Here is a 23,722-nt window from a genome sequence, read left to right as displayed (position 1 = left end):
CAATGGAAAAACCCTTAAGATAACATGTAGAAAGAAAAAAACATCTTAAGCATGCAGAATAACATAAGTGGACTTTGAACGATTAATTGCCGCTTTGAACGATTACGTAATTGTGGCATCCATAATTGTAATCGCGATTAGAAATTTGATTAATTGTGCAGCCCTACTAAGTACTAAAATAATTACAACTGAAAACTAAAACTTAAAGGCCTGGTTTCTCAAGTCAGGTCTTAGGGTGCTTTCACACCTGGCCTGTTGTTTCGGAACCTGGCGCGTTTCGTAGGTGCATTTTAAAAATGTTTTCCCAATCAATCCTGGACTCCTGCTCAAAATGATAAATTATTATTAACGACAGCTACAAAAAACCCAACAATAAGCCCGCAAAGCTGTTATTGTTCCATTCTGACAGATGACAGCTGTGACCGCTAAGTGGAATCCCGGAAAATAAAGCGTGGAACTTTGACCAATGAGAGAACAGTTTACACGCGCGTGACTTGTATTAACAAATTTGGTCCATTTAGAAACTTTGCCATGTGAAAGCGAACCGCACCAAGTATAAAAAGCAACATTGTAATAATTTTAATCCCTGTTTCGGAACAAAGCAATCGATCTACAGGTGTGAAAGCACCCTTAGACTAAACCAGGTTTAGGCCATAATTCAATTAGGACATTTAAGTATCTTCTATAAACGTTCCTTAGAAAGAAAAAAAAACATTACTGGTGTGCATCTTGAGACAAAACAATGGCACTGATATGCGTTTCTTTCAGTTAAAACAGCTCAGACATGCATTTTAGTCTGGGACTAGGCTTAAGCCTTGTCTGTGAAACCGGGGAAAAAACTATATAGACCTTGAAAAAAAAATTATGAAAACACAAAACAAAATGACTAAAAGAAAATATAAGAAATATATATATATATAATTTTAAAAAAAACTATACTAGTGTATCAATTGTTAGAGCCATAAATTACATGAAGAATTTTGTAAGATGTATCTTTATCTTATGAGTGATTTTGTTTTTGAAATATGTATATTTTGTGTTATTTGTATTGTATCACGTGACTCTGGCTAGTTTTATACATGATACATGTGTAACAATTTGAAGACGAATAAAGAAGAAGAACCACCGAGGGAAAAGCTATCATTCATGTTTTTGGAACTTGATGAAGTGTAAAATAGTTTTTGAGTTCGATTTCTTTTATAATGTAACTTGACAAAAAGTAAACTTTTACACTACAAGTTATGGATTCACATGTCAGATCCTTTGTGGAAATAGAACGGAAAAAGGATCAGTATCATTACATCAATTATGCTACAATTACACTGATTGTGAACGAAGCTATGGGAAAACGAGATGATAGAGATGAGAGAGATGATAAATGGATGTAGTCATGGATGGACGCATGCAAACTGGAAAGAGATTAAAAGAGAGCGAGACTGATGATAAGAATGCAAATGAAACATTTCTTTATCTCAAACTATCACGCAGTGAATCACAAAAGCCAGTCTGGTCTGGATGGGCGGCACAAAGCCAGTCTACTCAGCCTCCACATAATGACTGTCGCCTTTTTAGTCCGTCCCTGTTCCTGCAGTCCGGCTGATTTCCCAGGAACCCGTTTTATCGAAGTCCTGGAGACAGGCTGTCATTTAAGGGCCGTTGCTCTTTTCTTCTCATTGTTGTGATTGCAGCAGCTCTTTTCAAAGAGTTCAGGAAGTCTAAAACACAATATGACTGAATCACCCTGCCAGCCGTCTGATCGCTGCCAACGTTTCTTTAAGATTCCAGTTTGAATGTTAACATCTCTAGAGATGTGCATTGCAATATGAAGATAATCTTCTCAAGGGACCTTGAAATGCTAGTAGCCATGCTGTTCCTGGTTTCATCTGAAGTGCGGCGGGGTGTTTTGTACCTTATGTAAGAATAAAATCTCTATTTATTGCCACACAACCAGCTCCGTTAGGATTTGTAGTGACGGTCATGCAGTGTCACCAGAGAAACCCTGCAGCAACAATTCCTCTTGGAGCAACCTGGATGTAAGAGTCTTGATTAAGAGCACAACATTGACAAGTTGTTCATGTGAGGATCAAACCAGCCACCAGTTACAGTACTAAACCACTATACCACACCACCCATGTTTTTCCATCAGATGCCACAATGTGGGCCAGGTTTACTAAACGACAAATTAATGTGAGAGCACAATGCCATAAACGCGCCGATGGGAGTGGAAAGTTCTGCTGCTGACAATGCGCACATTACACAGATGCAGCCTGATCACATCCATAATGAGCACCGTAATCTACCAATGGCAATGGGTTACAGAGTGTTTTTTTTGGGGCGTTAAATAATGGCTAAGATACTAGTAAATTTACTACCCCAAACCTTAGTAAATAACTTTGTATGATTCATTTAATTCAGGGGTATCACACATACAGCCCGCAGGCTGAATGCGGCTCACAGGTGTCCAATCCGGCCTGTGGGATGATTTGAACAAAAATATAAAATAATAATTAATACATTATTTTGAAAATTAAATAAAGTATATTCGCTACAATATTTTATTTTTAACAAACAAATTGCAATTTTTTTTGTGTGTTGATATTACGCCTCGGGACACTTAACACACATGCACGTTATAAATTTGACTTGTAAGGACAGATATTTAAGGAGAAATGCAAAGAAAGATATTTTGTAAGGTCATCTTACAGAAACTGACCGTTTAATCACAACCCGTGGCTGTGGTAAAAGTGCAATATTAAACGACACTATGAGAGGCACTGGGCAGTTTAGGATTGAAAAGTAAGCAAGCTAGGGGTGTGCGATATTTATCATCTACTATAATAGCATAATTGTTATTTAAGAATGTGCGAGCTGACATTATGTGACTCACTTTGCAAAAAAACTAACAAAAACACGTCTTGAGAGTCTTTCATTGGGGGTTGAAGGCTATTAGAATGCAGTTATAATAGTGAAACTATTATGGAGTATTATGAAGATACAAGATATGGAGGCAAAAAATGTAAGAGATTTTATATTTATGGCATGATAGTTAAGTAATATCACACGAGCAAGAGTGTTGTTTTCCAGAATATCAGCACCATCGCAAATGAATGGATTTTATGCAACAGTTCAACAAACAAGATGTTAGTATTAAGTGAGTTTCTAAATGAATCAGCCATTTTGAACGAATCATTTGAATGAATGAGTCAATGAATCACGCATTAAGACGGGGACTTGCCGCCACCTATTGGCGGTGTTAGTTTCATATTTATTTGTAAATTACATGCTTAAACCAAATAAGGTACTATCTCAGAAACACACATGGCAAAACATGGTATAATTAATTATTGCAAAATATGGTGTAATTATACAAATTTAGTTTTTTTCAATATTGCACACCTCTAAAATTAACCTAGCATCATCTTTGGGGGAAAAAAAATAAAATAAAAAATAAACTTTTCCTAGTTTTCTTGTAAATTATATTGTAGTTTGGTTAAAATCAATGTAATTGTAACAAAAGTAATTCGGCCCGCACAAGGTGACATTTTCTCAGATCCGACCCCTCAACCTTTTCATCACTAATGTTTCACTGTGTGACTTTAGTAAATCCTGCCAGTAGTTTTTTTTTTTTTTTTAACACCAAAAGAGGGTTTGAGCTGTTGCAAGCTGTTAGTAAATCTGGAGATTTGCTAAATTCACTAAATTCAGCAAGGTTTATATTTAAAACGAGAACGAATAATAAACTTGAATATGAACTTTAAATGTCAAAGATTTTAAGATATATTTGCATAGTCCATAAGTATATAATGTATAGTCTAAGTGTATAGTGCAGGGGTGGCGAACGTCGGTCCTGGAGAGCCGCAGCCCTGCAGAGTTTTGCTTCAACCCTAATCAAACACACCTGAACAAGCTAATCAAGGTCTGAACGGTTAATAGGAAGCTACAGGCAGGTGCGTTTTCATTGGGGTTGGAGCTGAACTCTGCAGGGCTGCGGCTCTCCAGGACCGGAGTTCGCCACCCCTGGTATAGTGCATCATTTGGGACGCAGTTTTATTGTTTTTTGCATTGTAAAGGAGTGATCTGCATTGCTCTCTTTTAGATCCATTTTGATGGCTGGACAGATGAATATGATTACTGGATCGATGCAGACAGCCCAGATATTCATCCTGCCGGGTGGTGCGCCAAAACCGGACACCCACTGCAGCCGCCCATCAGTGAGTACAGACAGATATCACACAACCAGTGTCCTTCCCGCGGCAGTCATTAGCTAATAGCACACGGCGTGCGCGATGGAACAGCTGTTACAAATCTTAAGCAGCAACACTTGAGGCCTGAAGAAGACACTTGGCTTTGGCCAGATTTTAAGACAGCATCACATGTCCATGTTATGGATAAAACAGGCAATGCACAAAGAAAGAATATTTTATTTAGTACTGCAAATATCAATGAAATATCTGTATATACTTAAAATGGACGATTTGTTTTATATACCTATTTAATATTGTGCAACACGCTAACACTATTTAATTCATTTAATATGTTCCAAATATTTTTCTGTGCGACCAAACAAGAAACTGACTAAGATTAGATTTTTTAGGTATGTATAATGCAGAGCAAATATGTTTACGCAGTTGTCTTTACACTAGGGTTTTTTGTTTTGTTTTGTTTTGAGAGAGAGAGAAAGTACTCACTGCTTTTATAATTATTCAGATAATCCCAAGCCTAAATGTTGAGTTAATGGCCACTCTAACAGCGTTCTGTATCATCTGTAAATAGACTGCCTCAGACCCTCTAAATGACAGCCATTTTCCTCGTCATTTCATGGAAAATTGTAGCCGGTAGAGAGAGAAGGAATAATGTGGGTATAAAAGAGGGATGAAGTGTCTAACAGTCCTCTCTCTTCCTCTCATGTCAGTATCTTCTATTAGCTCCAGAGGATGCTGGGAAAATACTGTTGAACAATGAGCTTTTCTCCAGTCAGTCTTGCTGATAATCTTCTTCTCGTTCTCGTTCCCTTCCTCTGTGTCCATGGAAACGGATCGGATAGCAATGTTTAGAAATCAGCAACTGGCATCAGGATGTGACCGACTTACTGAGAGAGAGAGAGAGAAACAAAACAAGTGTGAGAAAAGAGAGAGAAACCAGGGAAAGAGAATATATCCATCTGAGTCTGTATATCTTTATATATGAATCTGTATCTGAGTCTATATATACACTCTCTATATAAATCTTCTATATGTACTCTATTAATATTAAAGCACTCACGCTCTTCACTGACACAGTTGTAGAAATGACACCACAACTGGGGGACAACCATAATTAAAAATAAACATAAAAATGTATGCAAATCATTTCACACAAAAAATATTGTAAAGAATTCTATTTTATTCTTTGTTTGGATTGTTTTTTTTATTTTTATAATGGACTGATATGTTCATTGAAGATTAGAAAGTGTCAACACTTTAAAGGGTAAAACGATTAAATCTAAAGCAAAAAAAGTAGGAAATGTAAATGATGGAAACAAAATAATAATATGACAACGAAAAGAACACATTCTAAATCTGTAAGTTAATTTGAAGAAAAATCAACCCCTGGGACATAAGAGTGTCCAAAGCTGAAGAAACACGCATATGTGCAAATTACATTTGATTTGATTATATTTTGTCTTGGTGAAACTCGTGTATGTGTAATCACTTATCAAAAACAGTCATTGAAAACTCAAGTGTGTAAGCTGATATTGTGGTTTCCAGAGTGAGGATGACGTGTAATGTGTGATGTGTTTCTGTGTGTGTCTTCAAAGCTCCTCAGGACGTGTTTGAGACGTCTGAGCAGAGCGGCTGTCCTACACCAGGCTGTAAAGGAGTGGGTCACATCAAAGGAGCCCGCTACTCTGGACACCACAGGTCAGTGTGAATGTGTGTGAATAAAAAAAACTACAAATATACATATACATATATGTATGTATATTCTATTTTTAAAAAATTAACTAATTAATCACACATTTTTCTGTAATTAATGTTGATTAATTGCATATTGATATAATGTATTTGTATTGTCATCATTTCATATTGAATCTCCAAATTAATGTAGAAACAACATAAAGATGGTATATTTGAAATGTGTTTAATGGCATCTGTTTACTAAGTAGCCTATCTAGCTTAATCTTTATTCAAGCTACAAAAGTGAGTCAGCGAGCAGAGCAGTGAGTGATTTCTCTTTTTCATCAATGACAGACTGCAGCAGGTTTCACTTTAAAAGCAGCGCTGTCTCTTTAAAACCTGACGTACGTGAGTGGATCTGACACACATCCGAATTTCTCCCAGTTCATTTAGGACTTTTTAACCAATTTAAGACTGTGTTTATGAGGTCACTGGCCAAAAACAAGCATTTTGACATGTTTTTATCCATAGAATCATGCTATTGCTGATGTATTTCACAACTCATTTTTGATCTCATTTCCCATCTCCTTGACATGCTGCATTAAATTTGTATATGTGCCATTTTGTGTTGGTGCTTTGGAAACAAAACAAAATTTACAAAAAAACAAAACAAGTGAAGAAAGCTTCGGTATCTGTGCTTTTCTCCGTCTTCTGCATAATCGATACCTTGCAACAGCTGCCACTCTGATGACACTAACATACGGTGGTTTGGAACCAAAAAACAAAGCGTGAACACAATCCAGCAGAGGAGGGGAATCAGTCGAACTCGGGTTCGAACATGCACTTTTTAAGAGTTAAATAATTATTTGATGCTGTAATGTATGTACTATTGGGTAGTAGGGGTGCAATGGTTCAACTTCCTCACGGTTCGGTTTGTATCACGGTTTTAGAGTCACGGTTTCAGTACAGTTCGGTATGTGCTATGTTTATGGAAAACTATATTGTCAAATGAAAATAAGAACAAATAATCTAACTACAAGTAATGGCACAAATAAATAAACAGTGAAAAAAGATACAAATAAAATAAACAGTGCTTTTCAGTTTTTTTAGGTAGGTCTAACATAGTTTTTAGGTACAGAAATTGAATAAAGTAATCAAATGTAAAATAACATTGCATATTTGACTGTATAAATTAAAGATTAATCCTTATTAAAGTTACAAAAGTTATTCAATCAAGAGCAGTGAGAGATTTCCGTGTTGTTGCTGTTTGATTAACATTAAGAAAGTGCTGTCACTTTAAGAGATCGCACTGATACTGTACGTTCAGCCGGCTATGTCTGCTAGGATACTCACCAAGACGGGCATTTTGACATAATTTTTGTGTGAATTTGTCCATTCAAGCACAATACTTCACAGAGAGCTTAATATCTGCGGTTCGATTTTTTACCGAGAACTGTTGCACCCCTATTGGGTAGGGCTGGGTGATATAGCTAAAAAATTTATCACGATACAATGTTTCATATCATTCAATACCGATAATTATTGAATTTGTTTATAACCTTTTTTAAACAGCAGTAGAATTTTTTTATTTATTTGACCACTGTACTTTTAATTTACCCAATTTATTGAGTCAACAACTAATTTTAGTTTTAACAGTCAAACACAAAATAAAATTGAAACAAATATCTCCTTTCTTATTTTTATCTGCAGATTAAATAAGTGTAAAGGAAACATTTGGCCTGTCTCCTGAGGCCACAGGAGGGCGCAATGAGCAAAATAATGCATCTCATTAAACTGTTTATTCAATGCAATGAAACAACGACTGTCTATAAAAAAGTGCATAACGTCTAAACTAATATTTATAAATCAATTATGATTTCGTAAATTGTATAAACAATAATAAACAAAACAGCATCATGTATTTATGAATAGCTTAAAGGTGGGGTAAGCGGTTTTTCAAAAACGCTTTAGAAAACTGATTCGGGCCGACTAGCAAAACAAACTTGTAGCCAATCAGCAGTAAGGGGCGTGTCTACTCATGATGTGGAGGAGAGAGCGTTCAGTGCACAGGACGGACATTAGCGAGCCGAGCGACAGAAAAATAGGGATGAAAATAAGAAAACGTCTGCGGAACAAAAGAAGGTTTACGGCAATAAGGCAAGAAGGTTTTGCTTTGTTTCACAGAACTAATCGTTGCCTGGGTTGCGTACGTATGTGTGGGGCGGAGCTATCAAAATAGGGGCGAGACCCTTTTGGGGTAGGGCCGTGTTTGTTTTGGTGATTTCAAATGTCAACATTGGCTACCAGAAATCGCTTACCCCACCTTTAATACAAATAGCCAATGCGCCGATCACACGATTGCATTTAAAAACATATGAGATGCAGTGGAATGGAATAAAACCCCCTCAAATTCTCCAGACATTTTTTCTAAAAGTTGAACCTCTTTTAACTTTGCATGGCTTTCTATTCAACTCTTGTGCGAGACGCGAGTGCAACAGTCATAGTTGTGTGTCTTAAAAATGTGCCGAATATGCGTTCTGTGTGAATGGCTTGGTTTGGGTTTTAACCTGACCAGTATCTTCTCCGCATTGAGCTTCTATATTTTGAATGGAAAATGCAGCAGCGGCACATCTTGTGTGTTCAACTGGATAAACTATCAAAAACATTAAAATGCAACACTGACACTTGCATCATCATCATCTCGTGCGCCGCTGATAAGGCTCCCTGACGCACACCTAAAATTCAAATACACCGTTTTTTCATTTGAATGCGAATTTTTATTTTAAATTCGACTAATATTCCTTTTTTTGATTCACAGTCTCCTCATCGCAGGCAGGCACGGCGCTCACTTCAGCATGTGTTTGTATGTTCTGTTGGCTCTCTGCTTGTCACTCATAATGGGCCTTTAAATGAAAAAAGCACAAAACTATCGTGTGCTATATCGAAAACTTTTTTCTATCGTTATCGAGGATGGTGTACCGTCGATAAATATCGATACTGTTTTATCACCCAGGCCTACTATTGGGTATCATAGTTTTGAGATAAGCCTGCACTCCAGTGGTGACCCATATAGTGAGAATCAAGCTGAGTTAAAGTTCAGTAAAAATAATGTGAGTTGCTCAGCAGACAATTGTGTCGCTTTATCATTCATCTGCCAGCATACACAACAAATGCTTTAAAGGGATGTTCTGGTTTCAATTCAAGATTTATGGCTGCAGTCTGTGATGTGCTTTCAATAACAGAAAATAATTTCAACTCATCGCACTGAAAAATCATGTGTACAGTAATGCACTTACATTGGTGTGAATGCTTTGTTAGAAGTCTTCCCTGCTCAAGCAACTTAATAAATGTGCTTTAAAGAGATAGCTCGCCCAAACATAACATTTCTGTCGTTATTTACTCATGTTGATCCAAACCCATTAGACACAAATGAAGGTATTTTTAATATTCTCTCATCATTTTGGTACCCCATAATTGTATTATAAATTCTAAACCATATAAATGGAGTGGTTTAATTCAAGTCTTCTGAAGAGACACGATTGCTTTATATGATGAACAGATTTAATTTAGGCTTTTATTCACATATAAAGATTTATCAGCACGCATACATAGAGCGCATCAAATATGGTAAACGAAAGCTCAAATGTGCTTGTGTGACAGGTTCTCGTGTGTCAAGTAAGCATGTGAGAAAAGCCCTGAATTAGGGCTGGGTGATAAAAAGAAATCATATTGAGTCGCATTAAAATTTATGTCGATATCGATGATAACCTCTGGACATTTTTACTCGATATGGATTAATCTAACAGCAGAAATAAATGCAACAACAGCCTGTCAGTGCTTGTGGCTAATAGGCTAACTCTGCATGTTCTGTGTGTCTCTGTGTTAATGAATGGATCTGTTTCATATGATACACAAACTCAAACACACGTGACGCACGCTGTGATTTTGGCATCTACGTCTTAATATATGAGACATGAACATGAACTTCATCTCCAGAGCTGCTCTGAGAGTCACTTCACCAGCTTCACAGCATTTACTTTGAGAAAAAACGACCATCAAATACACACTGAAACTGAAAGATCTTCACAGCAACCCGTCAAAAAGTCGGGTTTAACTTGAACAAATTATGACAGAAATATATTACTATTGTATACTAAAATGTAATTCTCAAGTAATAATAATAATAATTTATTATTATTATTATTAATTGTTATTTTAAATATATTAAATAGTAAAAGTATTAATTGTTATACAGTACTGTTGTGCAGCATCTTATTTGACAAAAAAATATTAATATAATTGGCCATATCGCCCGGCCTACCCTTTACTTATAGTTAGTAGAATGTCTAAAGTGGACTATCGAAATAAAGTGTAACCTAAAAAGGCAGTGTTTTGTTGTAAATTAATTGTTTGCATTTCATCACATTTTAAAAGATTGATTAAATTGTTACAGTTTTATTAATTCATTTAATTATAGTCCATTTTAATGATAAATTTGTATTGCATCATAAAACACAGAATCCAGGAAAAAAATAAAAATAAAAGAGAAAACAGAATTTAGGGGTAAATAAAACATGGGGATTTCATGGGGCCATATATTAAAAGGCAGTTCTGTGGAGTTTCATTGTGGGGATATGGTTTACCAGCACAGGCTAACCAGACTAATGATCACTGGTCTTTCTGCTCCAACACTATGACTCAAGACCAGTTCTCAGAGCACAGCGATCAGCCTGAGGAAAGGTGTTGCACATCTGTTCTCTGATGTTTCTATTTTTACAGTCAGTCTGAGAAAAATTGCAAGAAAACCCATACTGATCAAAACTCATATGGAAAATACTAATATTGTCTTAAATTCTTTCTAACCATTCAAACAGTCAAGCTTTTATTTTGGCAGAATACTAATGAGATGCTGTAACCATTTAGAAGTTTATGCAATGTTGCAAATTATGCGAATGTTTAAATAAAGTAAGCCTTAGCGCAAATGTTAAAGTCGCAGCACGTGCAAAAATATAGTTGACCGCATTTTTTTTTTTCGTAAACCTAGCTGATAAAAGCATCAGATCATCACAGTGCTGCGCTTCACTCTGAGACGCAGTGCAGCAGACTGTACAGTTATTTGATTAAATCACAGTCTTTGATTTGATAATCACACTGAGCTATATCGCGATTATCGCACAGCCTCATTTATTTTCATTTGACACTTGATATAATTAATAACTAAATTTTCATCTGGAAACACTGCCCTGAGCAATACACAGAATAAACGACAGCTAGTACATGCATAATTTAATGCCATGACTTTATGAATTTAAGACTTCTGCTCCGATTTAAGATCATTTTAGGCCTTAATTTGTGGAAGTATGAATCAAGACTTTAAGACCCATGACTTGATAAGATACAAAGCAGCTACTGAGCTACAATGATAGTTGTTATGTCTGTAAAATGACCCGTGTTTTCTGGTGTTTCAGTGCTGTGGGTTGCCCGTATTCTGACATCAACCTAAATAAGGACTCGGTTCTGCCGGATCGCTTGAGCGGAGAGATGCCGGGAAGCGGAGTGGGCCGGCCGCGCAGAGCAGAACCAAACACAGAGATTTCAGCTGACGCTAATGAGTGAGTGTTCATTTCTCTGATGGGGTCTGCTGAAATATTTAAAATGCTCCTATATGATGGAAAACCCCTTAAATAACAGTTTGATGTACAGTACTGTGTGGCATGCAACTCCCACTCCAGCCCACCCAAACTGCAGAACTGACTGGGAAATATTAGCGATTATCACACCATGACTGCGTGATGTTGAGACCCATCTTAAGTGACTCATACGCAATTGTTACAAAAGCTGCAAACATTCATCGATGTTCAAGAAGATAATGTAATGCATCAAGAGCCGGGGGTGTAAACTTTCATCTTTTATATTTGTGTCAATTCTGCAAGAGGTTCATAAACTGGGAATACTATGCACATTTATGGTACACTATGCAAATTTATGCATCTAACTGAATATGATTGCCCACATTAACACATCTATACCTGTTCAGTCTGAGTTCGTTTACATTGTTTTAAAGGTACAGTAGCAAAGACGGCCGTTTCATTCTAGTCTACAGCAGACGTGAGTGGCATTTTGCGATGCATTAAAACTAAATGACTTACGTTATAATTAATGAAGCTGTCTACACTCTTCAGCTGCACCTTCAGTTGACAATTTAAATAAATGTCTTATTCATTACCTCAAAGTAGGCTCATGATGTTTCTGACCTACTAATCTGAGTGGCTCTTTATGTTGCTAACCGTGTCCAAGCCCGATTCTGAGACTTCAGCTTGAGTGTCACTCCAATCTGAACAGATTTTAAAACACTAGCCATCATAGACTTGCTGACTTTGTAAATGGTTACAGAGAAAAAATTGGGCACCATGCACTAAATGACTGAAGATCACACACTACCTAGTTTCATGTTGCCAGATTTTTGACTGACGGCATGCAGTTTGGTCCCTGTAGCCGCTTCAGCTGACCAAGAAGCGCCAGTTAGGTGAGAAGAGGTCGTTTGAATGACATGTAAAGCAACCAATAACAGTTGACATGCTTATACAATAACAAACCGGTGCGCAACCATACTGTACATCATCCATTCAAGGTCGGCTCGAAAGTTAAAGCAAATTATGATGCAACAATCTGCATTACAAACACATAAGAAAATAGTTGGTGATGTCTGTAAAGTTTGTTCTCGGAATCTTAATTCATCTAAAACAAATAAGCACTGATTATTTCAATGGTCTGCTCTGTGTCAACAGCTATTCCAATCAGTTATTTTTCCAATCACTCTTTAGTGCCCAAAAGCAATTCAGGTGATCCGAATACATTATTAATTCAGCTGCTTGTGATGTCAGCACCTGTACATTCATATTTCTGTTATATTTCCATTTCCCATATCTCATAGGCAAACACACAAAAACACATTCAGCTAAGTGCCTCAAACAAAACTGTTGAATATCTTTAAATGTTTCTAAACCTCCTAAACCCTCCTCATTTTATTTTATTTTAGTTTTTTTTTTTTTTTAGTTTTTGAAGTTCACCTACATTTAGAAGTCATTACAATTTTGGTGCAAGAAACTTGAATAGCAAATAGTGGACACAAAAGGAAAATTAGACACAAGTGTACAACATGGCCACTTTTATAATTGTAATCTGGAATTTGAATTGGTATATTTATTTATTTTAAGGTGAGCTCAGTAAAGAGTAACGCTTGCTCTTGTAAATAAATTAGCATATTTGCACTTGATTTGCTTATCATATCCTGTCAGGCCCTGAACAGCACACCTGTGCTGTTTGAGATCAAACTGAGGACTTTGTCACGTCTGGCCTCTTTCACACCTTCAGTGAAGTGTTCATTTATCACTGTCTCTCCTCTGTTTCTCTAGCAAACCCGTCACCTCTGTCCCATCACATCCGGATAAACCCAGCACAGCAGCCGCTGCCATGGAAACGCCGGTGAAGAAGCCCGTCGGCACGGAGACCAAGCGAAGGTTAGGTTCAGTCACTCTCTTGGTGATTGATTTGGCATAAACAGTTAACTTTTATATTGCTATTCTCATTAATGTAATAAAGTGAATTTTATTAACTCTTTCCCCACCAGCGTTTTATTTTTTATTTTTTAAGTTGCCAGCCACCGCCAGCATTTTTGATCATTTTCATGGCCCCCAGAATATTTAGTTGTATGAATATCTGAACATGCAATATGTTAATAAAAAAGAACGGAGCCTCTGCTTTTAAACAACAAATCTGTTTTATTCTAGTTTCATGCAATCTTCTGTTATCAGCACTTGAATGTGGGTAAGTTTCATAAAAAAAGCAACACTTTGATCAAAAAGCTGAGAAAGGGACGTTTTCGTCAAAGACTACGTCCAGATGAGATTTAGTACGATGATCAAAAGCTGGAGTAGATCACTTCCATCAACACCCCCAAAGCTTCACAGTCCTAAAACACTTCCTGCTTCGACATTTCATCCGCTAACATTAATTGTAATCTGGAATTTGAATTGGTATATTTATTTATTTTAAGGTGAGCTCAGTAAAGAGTAACGCTTGCTCTTGTAAATAAATTAGCATATTTGCACTTGATTTGCTTATCATATCCTGTCAGGCCCTGAACAGCACACCTGTGCTGTTTGAGATCAAACTGAGGACTTTGTCACGTCTGGCCTCTTTCACACCTTCAGTGAAGTGTTCATTTATCACTGTCTCTCCTCTGTTTCTCTAGCAAACCCGTCACCTCTGTCCCATCACATCCGGATAAACCCAGCACAGCAGCCGCTGCCATGGAAACGCCGGTGAAGAAGCCCGTCGGCACGGAGACCAAGCGAAGGTTAGGTTCAGTCACTCTCTTGGTGATTGATTTGGCATAAACAGTTAACTTTTATATTGCTATTCTCATTAATGTAATAAAGTGAATTTTATTAACTCTTTCCCCACCAGCGTTTTATTTTTTATTTTTTAAGTTGCCAGCCACCGCCAGCATTTTTGATCATTTTCATGGCCCCCAGAATATTTAGTTGTATGAATATCTGAACATGCAATATGTAAAAAAAAAAAAGAACGGAGCCTCTGCTTTTAAACAACAAATCTGTTTTCAACACTTGAATGTGGGTAAGTTTCATAAAAAAAAGCAACATTTTGATCAAAAAGCTGAGAAAGTGACGTTTTCGTCAAAGACTACGTCCAGATGGGATTTAGTACGATGATCAAAAGCTGGAGTAGATCACTTCCATCAACACCCCCAAAGCTTCACAGTCCTAAAACACTTCCTACTTCGACATTTCATCTGCTAACATTAGGCAGTTATGATTTATATGTTGTTTAATGCGTGATGATTGTGTTATTTTACATATGCATCTCCTTGCATACACAATCACTTGTTCTTCTTCGCCATATTTGATCCAGAGATTCAGTACTCTTTCAGAAGATGTGTAATAGGGCCTCATTCTTGATATTATTCTCCATATTATATCCATAATGGAAAAAAACACAGAAATCCAGAAAATTCTGTCAATGGTGGGGAAAGAGTTAAGTACAAAAAAAAAACCCGTGATGATTTTACAATTTAAATAATATAAGAAAAAGTAATTATGTATTATGGTGATGAGAATTAAATTGTTTCACATTGCAGTAATGAGAATGTCAGGGGAAAATATGTTGAATTGCAATAAAACATCCTAACAAAGACTTAATAGTCTATGCAAAAAAAAAAAACGTGTCTGGACAGATTCACACTGCTGACACACGCCGATGGACACAAACAGCTGTCCTTGACACTTTCTAACAGGCTGATTCATTGTTAAAATCATCCTTCTCAGTTGTGCTGTTGACATAATGACCTGTTAGTCAACAAGCTTTATTTTCACCCAAACATGTTGCTGGAAACTGTTGCGATGACTTGCGCAAAGGAAGGTCCGTGCCATCGCTCACTGTGTCATGACAGAGATGCTTTAAACAAGATCTCTGAAGATACACCTTAATTCCTTCTGAGATTGCATTTCTCCAGTTGAGCTGTTAACAAATAGCTTACTTTTGACATTTTTCTGCTTACTTTTCAGAAAGGATTTGCATAATGAGCTTTATATTACACAAGAAATCTATACAAAATCATACCTCGGCTAGAAATACTTGTTAGGAATTTTGTGCAAAACACGCAGATCAGCGCACGCAGAATAGATGATCCTGATATGAGCTACAGTAGTCTTCCCAGATACACTATGTAGTAAGCTATTCAAAGCCGCGGCTGTGTTCGAAATGGAACACTAGCTTGCTGCATACTGCTCAATATATGCTTTATACCATCTACATAATCTGATGTCACATGACTTTTCCATGTTGCATTGTTTAATTCGTTGAGTGGTGTCCAGTTTTCATCTCAGAAATAAAAACAGCTGTTCTCACATGCAGTACTGGGGTGTTGTAGTAAATTTGTAGTGTGCAAACTATATGCCCTACACAGGGGCGCCATGAAGAGTTTTAAGGGGGGTATGCCAGACAGAAATTTGGGTCCCCTTCTTCCAGATGAATGTTTTTTTTCTTTTGACGCTTAATCAGAAATTTAATATATATACATGCAGGGCTCAACGCTAAGGATTTTTTCTACTGGCCCGGTCAGGCTAGTAGTTCAAATTTGTTCTTGCCCTGCCAATATATTCACAGGCACTACCACAAGTTCTTGTTATCATTGTTTTTGACCCATGTTATCTTGTATTCTAGTAAATAAGCTTATATGACACCAACATTTTAGATTCCAGTTACATTTTACAATTCTCAATTCAAATTTTAATTCCTACACTAAGCCTAACAAAGCAACTAAGCCTAAACCTAACTTGTGAACAGTCAGTAAATAAGAACAAGTGAAGAAATTACAAGCAATAGCACAAATAAATAAATAGAACAAAAATACAAAATAAAGATGCTTTGGGTTTTTAGATTTGTAGTCGTTCAAGTACAGAAACTGAATAATCAAATATAAAATAACATTGCATATTCTTCACTGTATAAATTAAACATAGATTAATCATTGTAAAGTTATTCAGTTAAGAGCAGTAAGTGATTTTCTCAATTTTAATTAATCAATTATTTAATTAAATTTTTTTTTTTTTTAATTAAAATTAAGGACACTGACAGCAGCTGGTAAATTAGGCGCGGTCTCTTTAAACACAATTCATGGGTCTAACATCTTGATACACATCTGATTTCTTTTACAACTAAGTTCACTTAATACATAACCGACTGTTTTCGAGGATATTGGCAAGACGGGTGTGTTGGCATACTTTTGTATCATGTATTTGTCCGTTCAAGCGCAAGAAGATGCGGAAAGAAACTCCATTCGGGGCTTGCGCGATGTCAGAGTCACGGCTTTTTGTGTGCGCGCTGTGCACACAACACACTGAATGGAGTTGTTATTTGCCTCTTCTTGCGCTTGAAACGTTAAAATCTTTTGAATGTTCAAATTGGCAAGGTGTATTTGTCTGTTAAAGCGCAAGACGACGCGCTTTAAAAAAAAAATCCAAAGTGGTGATTTGGGGCCCCCCCTAGCTTCCTGGGCCCATATGCCTGGCATATTCGGCACTAGGGCTGCACGATTAATCGAATGCGATTGTCATGCGCATTTTGATAGTAATGCCGGTTCTGTAATCAGCAGGAAATCATCATCAGCTGCTTTCAGATGGAGCAGCATTTACTACACATAGCCGTAGTTCACTGACAAGTTACGCAAAAAAATCGCAGACGATTTTATTGCGCGATTATGAAATCAGAGAAATCGTTCGCGATAATGACAGCTGTTTGCATAGCTTCTCAGTGAACTACGGCTCTGTGAAGTAAATGCTGCTCCATCTGCAAGCATGTGAAAATACCACATTTAATAACATATTTTTTACTCCAAACTCACTTCATAACATCAGTTGAGTGTTTGAAATAAATCCTTCTGTGAGATGATGTGGCTTCTTACAGAGAATAAGGCACGCAACATATTTCATAGTATTCTAAGCGGTGATAAAGGCTATGTCGATTAGCATTGCATTATTATATACTTTATTATAATAAAAATTATAATAAGACGAACTCAGATAAACCATATATTGTCTTAGTCGTGTGTTTATTAGTCACGTTGAATCAATGAAAGCCGTTGAATCTTCTGTTTATTCAGCTGCAGCGATAGGCATTTTCTGGGTTACTTTTGCGAGGCGTATTTGGAGTTTCAGCGCGAGAGCGCCCTCTGGCCTTCGGATGGAGATTTACTGCTGATCACAGAACCGTGCTTCACTGAAAGATACGCATGACAATCACCGCTTCTGTCGAATCGCGATCTCGATTCCATTTCGATTTATCGTGCAGCCCTACTCGGCACCCCCCGTAACGGCGCCCCTGGCCCTGCATAAAGCATTGTTAGAGTAGTATTGGTAGTATGCTATTCTGAACACAGCCACTGTCACATATCCCATCTGCCTGTGTGTCGCACTCTGATGATGTCACGATCACCTGATGATATTCTCTCTCAGGGTTGGTCGGCCCTGTAAAGTCCGGAAAGTCGAGGAGCTGCCGCAGGAAGAGGAACTGGAGAGTGAGGTGTCGTCAGTCACCGAAACCAAAGGTAGATCTACACCACCCTCACTGTATGTTCATATTACATTTGCATGTCATTTGGTGGACGTCAGTATTGAGCCTTGAAATGAAAACACAAATTACAATCCTGTTTGACCGAATTAGAATCAGAATGAGATTTATTGCCAAGAATGTTTGCACACACAAGAAATGAATCCTTGTGACAGAAGAAGCTTCAGCAACTGCAGTAAACAACATCACACTGATAGTAAAAGACAAGTGAATAAAGAGACATTTTCCCAGAGAGGGGGAAAAAAATAAAAAAAAGATAAATGTGCAGTGTCATTTAAAGTGGTTTTAATAAATGTGGTGATAGTTACTCTAATGACAAATGTAATAAAAGTATTATAATAAAAGTAAGAGAAATAATGGTTTAAGTTTAAAACATGAAAAACTACTTGCCAATTAGGAAAAACTAAATTCAACATGTAACCAAAATACACAATCTTGCTTCTGTTTTAAAGACATTTCCTGTGTAATAATATCAAGAAGGGGGCAAACAGGTTTCATATACGAACATACATTAAGTTTAAGTACTGCATTGAAAAAGTGGTAAACTCGAAATTATAAGATCTAAATTAACTGGTTTCATTCAAGTCAGAAATATTATTTCACATCACTGAATCTACCTAAATACATCTATAGAAACAAAACTCATTTTTACGAATTCACGGTAACCGCTGCTGGTTACCACTTTGTACAGTGTGTGAAGAACACCCTCAGAATCAGTGTCTGAAGCATGAGAAACTCAATGTTGTGATTCACAGATGAGCTGAAATCATTTCAGTTTATCACAGCTGCTCTATTTCTTTCTGTGATGACTCACTCCTTCTCTATTTCTGCCTTCCTGTTTCTTGCTGGGGTTGAGTCTCTTTCCAGAAGAATTGGTCTGTCCTTCTTCCTCTGTGGCTGGTTATCTAAAGGTTTAGTGGCAGTCACTAATGAGGAAGAGGGTTGGATTCAAACCGTAAGTTCTTTGTTCCTCAGCTTTAAAAGCTTTTTAACTTGCTCCGGTCACGCGTCAAAGGCAGTCTGAGAATAAAAGATGTAAGAAACTCAGCTTCTGTACTTGGATGCATTGTGGGCGTCGCGAGTGGTAATCTACTGGGGCTCGAGCCATGGATAATTGTTATTTAAGAAAAAAATGATGAGGACGTTGAAGATCTCAATGGAAAAGAAGTTTATTGCAGCATAGCAGTGACAAAGTAGTAGATTTTATCTAGCAATGTTTTTTTTTGCATTTATTCATTTATCAGGTGCTTTTATTTCCAGTGACTTGCAAATAAGGAATACAACATAAGCGTTTCATCCTGAGGAGGCAGTAATAGAGTAGTGCTGCAATACAAAGTTTTTTTTTTTTATATTCATAAAGAGAAGAGAGGTGAAATGTGCATTGGGCTCATTAAAGACCAAAAGCACTGCTGCATTTTGGATCATCTGCCGAGGTTCGGTTGAAGATTATTGTACTAGTGCAGTCTAGAGATGACAAGAGCCCGGATGAGGAATTGTGTAAAAAGACCTGATCTTCTTGATGTTAATTAATGCAAATCAGCATGACTGGGCTGCAGGGCTTGCGGCTGCGACTGGTTGATGTGACTTTGACACAGTTCATGACAACATACCCTGAAGGATCTACCTGTGAAGCAGGACTCAAAGCAGCAGAGTGCGGTTGCTGTGATGTCCAGTGATAGGAGGATCAGACGGTTTGGAGGCAGCGCCTGCAAGCCTCGGGGATTGTGTGTAGGTTTAGAGTGGGTTTAAAGCAGTGGAGTTACCCGAGCCTGATTGAGTGTTTTGGGGGAAAGTGCCAACGAGGACAGATGTGTCGATGATGTGTGTGAGTGTTGGCCAAAATTATTTGGACTGAACTGGCCAGGAGCAGGAGACTGTGTACACGTGTGAGAATATTGTTATGTGTGTGTGCACACGGGTGTATGCATGAATATCCATATGGTTAATCCAGCCCTGCCCTGGAGTTAAGTAAGACTGTCGGAGTTTCTGAGTAAATGTGTCATTCCCACTATGCAGTATATATATATATGTATATATGTACAGTGGTGTGAAAAAGTGTTGGCCCCCTTCCTGATTTCTTATTTTTTTGCATGTTTGTCACACTTTAATGTTTCAGATCATCAAACAAATTTAAATATTAGTAAAAGATAACACAAGTGAACACAACATGCAGTTTTTAAATGAAGGTTTTTATTATTAAGGGAAAACAAAACCCAAAACTACATGGCCCTGTGTGAAAAAGTGTTTGCCCCCTAAACCAAATAACTGGTTGGGCCACCCTTAGCAGCAACAAATGCAATCAAGCGTTTGCGATAACTTACAATGAGTCTGTTACAGCGCTGTGGAGGAACTTTGGTCCACTCATCTGTGCAGAATTGTTGTAATTCAGCCACATTGGAGAGTTTTCGAGCATGAACCGCCTTTTTAAGGTCATGCCACAGCATCTCAATAGGATTCAGGTCAGGACTTTGACTAGGCCACTCCAAAGTCTTCATTTTGTTTTTCTTCAGCCATTCAGAGGTGGACTTGCAGGTGTGTTTTGGATCATTGTCCTGCTGCAGAACCCAAGTTCGCTTCAGCTTGAGGTCACAAACAGATGGCCGGACATTCTCCTTCAGGATTTTTTGGTAAACAGGGGGCCAACACTTTTTCACCCCTTTTGTGTATATATATATATATATATATATATACAATTTTCTTTTAGCATATAATTCCAATTAAATGAGCCTTAGGGTGAATTTAAAAGTAGCTTAGAATTTTTTTTTAAACTTTTTATTGATAATATTCAATAATATTGTCAATTTCACTGCACTGACACTATCGGATGGGAACTAAATTCGAACTGAATTGAGTTGGATAATGACACTAATTTTGCTGCATCAACGCTGTTAGTGAACTGAATTGAATCAACATTGAACTAAAGTAGGCTGCGTAATGACACTATTATCTTCTGTAGAGCTGCTTCACAGCTAAATTGAATTTGTTTCTTAATTAATGAATTTTACATTAACACTTATTTTCCCGTTTACCAATGTGAAGATGCTTTGAAAATCTGTATTATATAAAACTCTATACAAATAAATGTGATTTGACTTTTGCACTGGCATCCCATAATGCACTTAGTGCTGAGAATGAAAAAGCATAGCACAGATACTGTTCCCTCAATAACACAATTATATGAAACAAACACACTGAAGAGACAATACCTGACATCTGCACTCTCGTTGCTGCTTCATTTGTCTTTTTGAGTTTCACTTGTGAGTTTATGCAATTTTTCATTGGAATACATTGGTATACATTAGAGAGTGATTTAGGAGAATTTGATCCAGGTCTAAAAGACTGCAAGAGCAAACACGGTATTGCCACTTAGATGTCTAGATGTATTCAACAACATGTTTTTATAATTTCCCTTGAGGATGTGCTTTTATGACAGCTAATGACATGGATAGAGCCAATATCAGAGACGATTACAGTGTTTATATAACAGGCATCAGATGGTACCCACTGGCTATGTGCTCCACTAATTAATGTCAGAAAGTGAGCAGCCTTAGCCTCTTAACTCAGAGAATATTCAGCATTGACTTCTCTGGCTCACCACAGTGTCATATAGAGAACCCTTCTCACACTAAAGCACAGACATGTTTTCTTGAAAAGACATGAAGGACTGAATATAAGGGTGCTGTCACACTTGGTCCAAACCCGAGTTAGATTGCCCTAAGAGCTTTTATTAAATAGGGCCAAGGGCTTTTATTAAATAACAAAACAAAAACTACCCTAACAGGGGAATACTCCGGAAAGGCAAGACAAGGCAGGAGACGACACAACTAGAAACCAACAGGACCTCAGGAACATTAGCCCCACTAAACTGAAACTAAACTAGACAGGAGTGCTGGGATCTGAACACCACACTGCGCAAACACAATCAATCACATGCTGTGGGAGGGACCAGGGAGGATCCGATGCATCGGGAGTCCTAGTGGACAGCCAGGGCAGGGCCGGAGGGACAGACCAGGGAGGCTGCGGTGGGTCAGGAACCCCAGTGTAGTGCCAAGGGTGGTGCCAGAGGGAAAGACCTGGACGACTCTAGCAGATCAGGAACACCAGCACATGGCCAGGGCGAAGCCAGAGGAGGGCAGGACCTGGACCATGGAGGCTCCAGGGCTGGAACAGATTCTAGAACTGCCTCCATGGCCGAGACAGGGAGAGAAGGCTGCAAAATAAACCAAAAAACTACTCCTAAAGGGGAAATACTCCAGCAAGGCAAGACAAGACATGACACAACTGGGAGCAAACAAGACTTCGGGAACAGTAATCCGAACCCTGAAACTAAACCAAAACTAAACTAGACAGGAGTGCTGTGGTCCGAACACCACACTCCACACACACAACATAGCACATGGACCTAGAGCACACAGCCCAAGCACACTGGAGCCCTGGCGGATGGCTAAGGTGGTATTGTGGGAGGGACCAGGGAGAATCCAGTGGGTTGGGAGTTCTGCTGGACGGCCAGGTCAGAGCCGGATTGACTGACCAGGGAGGCTGCAATGGGTCTGGAACCCCAGTGGAGTGCTAGGGTGGTGCCGGTGGGACTGACCAGGATGGCTCCAGCAGATCAGGAACCCCCACCAATGGCCAGGGCAAAGCCAGAGGAGGGCAGAACCTGAATTTCAGGGCTGGAACAGATTCTGGGACTGCCTTGGTGGCCGAGACAGGCAGAGTGGGCTGCAAAATAAAACACAAACCACTCCATAAGGGGAAATACTCTGGCAAGGCCAGGCAGGATATGGCAGGACAGGACACGACACAACTGGGAACCAACAGGACCTCGGGAATATTAGTCCAATCCCCGAGACTAAACTGAAACTAAACTAGGCAGGAGTTCTGGGGTCCGAACACCATGCTCTGCACACACAACATATCACATAGACCGCAGTTCACACATCTCTGCCCCCACACTCTGGAATTCTATTCCCAAACACATTTGTGATCTTTCTTCATTACAGGATTTCAAAACCCATCTTAAAACATATCTTTTCCTTTCTTGTTTCTCTGACTGCATGATCTGATTCATGCCATTGATTTCATGTTTATCTGTAATTTTTTTTTGTCTGCTGTCATGTTTATCTGTTTTGATATTTTAAAGTGACCTTGAGTTTGCAGAAAGGCGCTATATAAAATAAACGTATTATTATTATTATCTCAAAAACACTGGCGGATTGCCAGAGTGGAGCTGGAGCGACAGACCAGGGAGGCTCCAGCGGGTCGGGAACCCCAGCGGAGTGCCAGGATGACCAGAATGGCGCCAGCAGATAGCCAGGGCGAAGACAGAGGAGGGCAGAACCTGAACTCCAGCGCTGGAACGGATTCTGGGACTGCCTCCGTGGCCGAAACAGAGAGAGTGGGCTGCAAAATAAAACAAAAACTACCCCATAGGGTAGGGCTGTGCAATTAATCGCATGCGATTGTCATGCGCATCTCGTCAGTAAAGCCGGTTCCGTGATTGGTAGTAAATCGCCATCACCTGCTTTCAGATGGAGCGGCATTTACTACACTGAGCCGTAGTTCACTGACAATTAGGCAATATCGCGTTCATAATCGCAGATGAATCGCATTCGATTATGAACGCGATATTGCCTAGCTTGTTAGTATTTTTTTTTCTCACATTATTATTATTATTATTTTTTTTCCTTTTTTTT

At 38.3% G+C, this 23,722-nt stretch overlaps 1 protein-coding gene across 1 annotated transcript in view; it reads left to right on the top strand.

Annotated features, from left to right (window-relative positions):
- Window positions 1–23,722, top strand: part of LOC107711611 (lethal(3)malignant brain tumor-like protein 3) — a 54,981-nt gene that overhangs the window by 27,952 nt on the left and 3,307 nt on the right. Inside the window, exons 14-18 of the mRNA XM_016516612.1 lie at window positions 4,097–4,211; window positions 5,798–5,900; window positions 11,345–11,488; window positions 13,292–13,396; window positions 17,912–18,003. Coding sequence (XP_016372098.1) covers window positions 4,097–4,211; window positions 5,798–5,900; window positions 11,345–11,488; window positions 13,292–13,396; window positions 17,912–18,003 — 559 coding nt within the window. The remainder of the gene's footprint in view (window positions 1–4,096; window positions 4,212–5,797; window positions 5,901–11,344; window positions 11,489–13,291; window positions 13,397–17,911; window positions 18,004–23,722) is intronic.

This window comes from Sinocyclocheilus rhinocerous, unplaced genomic scaffold, assembly GCF_001515625.1.
Source record: "Sinocyclocheilus rhinocerous isolate Xijiao unplaced genomic scaffold, SAMN03320098_v1.1 scaffold2012, whole genome shotgun sequence".
Lineage (NCBI taxonomy): Eukaryota > Metazoa > Chordata > Actinopteri > Cypriniformes > Cyprinidae > Sinocyclocheilus > Sinocyclocheilus rhinocerous.
This window is presented reverse-complemented; position numbering and strand designations above follow the sequence as displayed.